This window comes from Enhydra lutris, unplaced genomic scaffold (assembly GCF_002288905.1).
Source record: "Enhydra lutris kenyoni isolate GAN:26980312 unplaced genomic scaffold, ASM228890v2 scaffoldscaffold1599, whole genome shotgun sequence".
In the NCBI taxonomy this organism is placed as follows: Eukaryota; Metazoa; Chordata; class Mammalia; order Carnivora; family Mustelidae; genus Enhydra; species Enhydra lutris.
In genome coordinates this window covers 1-2927 of record NW_019155683.1, presented here as the reverse complement: position 1 = coordinate 2927, position 2927 = coordinate 1, and the positions used below count along the sequence as shown (strand labels likewise).

The 2927-nt window shown below is 44.7% G+C and overlaps 1 protein-coding gene across 1 annotated transcript; it reads left to right on the top strand.

Moving 5' to 3' along the window:
- Positions 1–1487: 1487 nt before the first annotated feature.
- On the top strand, positions 1488–2924 carry LOC111140461 (protocadherin gamma-B7-like; the record flags this gene model as incomplete). The annotated part of the gene is made up of 1 exon (XM_022492708.1): positions 1488–2924. A coding segment is annotated over exon 1 (1437 nt), but the record flags the coding sequence as incomplete, so codon positions are not given.
- Between the last annotated feature and the right edge of the window lie 3 nt (positions 2925–2927).

Below are 2927 nucleotides of genomic sequence, written 5' to 3'. Positions count from 1 at the left end.
AAGCAGGCTCCCTGCTGAGCAGAGAGCCTGATGTGGGGCTCCATCCCAGGACCCTGGGATCATGGCCTGAGCTGAAGGCAGAGGCTTTAACCCACTGAGCCACCCAGGCACCCCGAAAGATTAGCTCTGAAACTTGAGGTTCAGGTAGTTATTTTTGACTCAGAGGTAGTGATAAAGTTCTGTTATGGTACAACATGTGGTCCAGTTAAAGAGAAGGATAGGGGCACCTGGGTGGCTCAGTCGTTAAACATCTGCCTTTGGCTCAGGTCATGATCCCAGAGTCCTGGAATTGAGCCCCACATCCAACTCTCTGTTCAGCAGGAAGCCTGCTTTTCCCTCTCCCACTCCCCTTGCTTGTGTTACTTCTCTCTGTGTCTGTCAAATAAATAAAATCTTTTAAAAAGAGAGAGAAGGATAAAAATAAAACACCCTCACATTTTTGCATGTCATTAAATTCCTATGGTAACCTACTAGGGTATTGTTTGTGGTGAAAGTGTACAATAGTTGATAATCCTTTTCATAAATCTTTCATAAATTTCATAAATATCTTTAAGAGATTTTACTTGATCTTAGACAAAAGACTGAGAACTGATCTTTTTAAAAAAGATTTTATGTCAGAGAGAGAGCGCGCGCACAAGCAAGGGAAGTGGCAGTCATAGGGAGAAGCAGGCTCCCCCACTGAGCTAGGAGCCCGATGTGGGACTAGTTCCCAAGACCCTGGGATCGGGGCCTAAGCCAAAGGCCGCTGCTTAACTGACTGAGCCACCAGGTATCCCATAAATCTCTTTCATAAGTAGCAAGGAAGACTATATGCCATTGGTCATCTTTATCCTGAGTATGCATCTGAGCTCTCCCCCAGTTTGCTCTGGAAAAAGGAGAAGGAAAGTTATCTGCACATAAGATTGAAGATAATACTGGCTATTATTTCATGGCTGTAAAAATTTCCCCATATCACTTGGTGAGGCTACTTTACCATGTGGTCTTTGTTCTAAGTCTGGAGAGAAGTTTGCTTTGTTCCTTCAGTAGGTGCACTGCCTCTCATTAGAAAAAGACAAACTTTTCTCATTCTGGGTTAATGACTCTTCTATGGAATCAGATCTCTAAAGAACTTCCTTTGGTAGTAAACACTAGAAAATAGACACATCCAAAACTTGTTTATTGCCTCATTCCCTATACGTCAGTCCAACAAATCTGTCAGAATAGCTGCAGTTTTCTAAGTAAACTCCGAGCGCCGCTGTTGGCCAATGCGCTCGCTAGAAGAGCTGGAGTCCATCGTCTACCTAAGTGACTTTCTGCGCAGTCACGGAAGTGATTCTGAAAGGAGATAAAGCCCAGATACGGGCTCTCTTCTCAGCACATGATTCTGGAATACGGAATGGGATACCTTGAAACAGCGTTGAGTTTTCTACGCATTAGCAGTAAATATTTAAAACACAATTTGTAAAGCATCTTCTCATAACACCTGAAGCTGCAGCAGCGAAGAAAGGATGGGTACTAGGGCGAAGCAGAGGAGCCTTACCGGGCAGCGGCAAGTACTCTTTCCCTTCCTGCTGCCTTTGTTCTGTGGGGGGCTCTCTGAGCAGATCCGTTACTCTATTCCTGAAGAAATGACCAGGGGCTCAGTAGTAGGGAATCTTGCTGAAGACCTGGGGCTGCATGTACAGGATTTACTGAACCGTAACCTGAGAGTTAGTGCAGAGAAGCAATACTTTACAATAAACACAGAGAATGGCAACATACTTGTCAGTGACAGAATAGATAGGGAGTCGCTCTGTTCCCAAAGCACCCTGTGTGTGGTGCCCCTAGAGATCGTGGCAGAGAATCCTCTAAATGTTTTTCACATAACAGTGAGGATAGAAGATATAAATGATAATCCACCGTATTTCCCCCAAAATAGCATTGTTTTACAAATCAATGAACTTGCAATTCTAGGAACTCGGTTTGGTCTGGAATCCGCTATAGATGCAGATGTAGGACCTAATTCACTCCAGAGTTACCAACTCAGCTATAATGAGTATTTCTCTCTGATGGTGAAGGATAAGACTGAAGGCAGGAATGCCCCAGAATTAATTTTGGAGAAGCCCCTGGACCGGGAACACCAGAGCTCCCATCTTCTGGTTCTGACCGCACTGGATGGGGGTGACCCAGTCCGAAGTGGCACCATTCAAATCAGGATTGAGATCACTGATGCCAACGATAATCCCCCAGTGTTCAGTCAGGATGTGTACAAAGTTAGCCTTCCAGAGAACTTGCCCTTGGGCACCTCTGTGCTAAAGGTGACAGCCATTGATCAGGATGAGGGCATCAATGCAGAGATCACCTACTCCTTCAAAACACTAAGAGATATTGGAAATATGTTTATGCTAGACCATCAAAATGGGGAAATTAAATCCAAAGGTCCCATAGACTTCGAAATCAGTAGTAGCTATACCATGAGCATAGAAGCCAAGGATGGTGGAGGCATGGCCACTGAATGTAAAATTATAATAGAAATTTTAGATGAGAATGACAATGCCCCAGAGGTTATTTTCACTTCAGTGTCTAATTCCATAACCGAGGACGCAGAACACGGGATGGTGATTGCTCTGTTCAAAACACATGACAAAGATTCAGGCGAAAATGGAGAAGTCACATGCCTCATAAAAGAAAAAGTTCCTTTCAGAATTGAATCTTCTGCCAATAATTACTACAAGCTTGTAACAGATGGGTCTCTGGACCGGGAGAAGACTCCTTCATACAATGTCACCATCACAGCCACAGACAGGGGAAAGCCACCTCTTTCCTCCAGTTCTAGTATCATTCTGCACATCGCAGATGTCAACGACAATGCACCAGTTTTTGAACAGGCTTTCTATTTGGTCCACATTGCGGAGAACAACCCTCCTGGAGCCTCCATTGCCCAAGTCAGCGCCTCCGACCCCGACCTG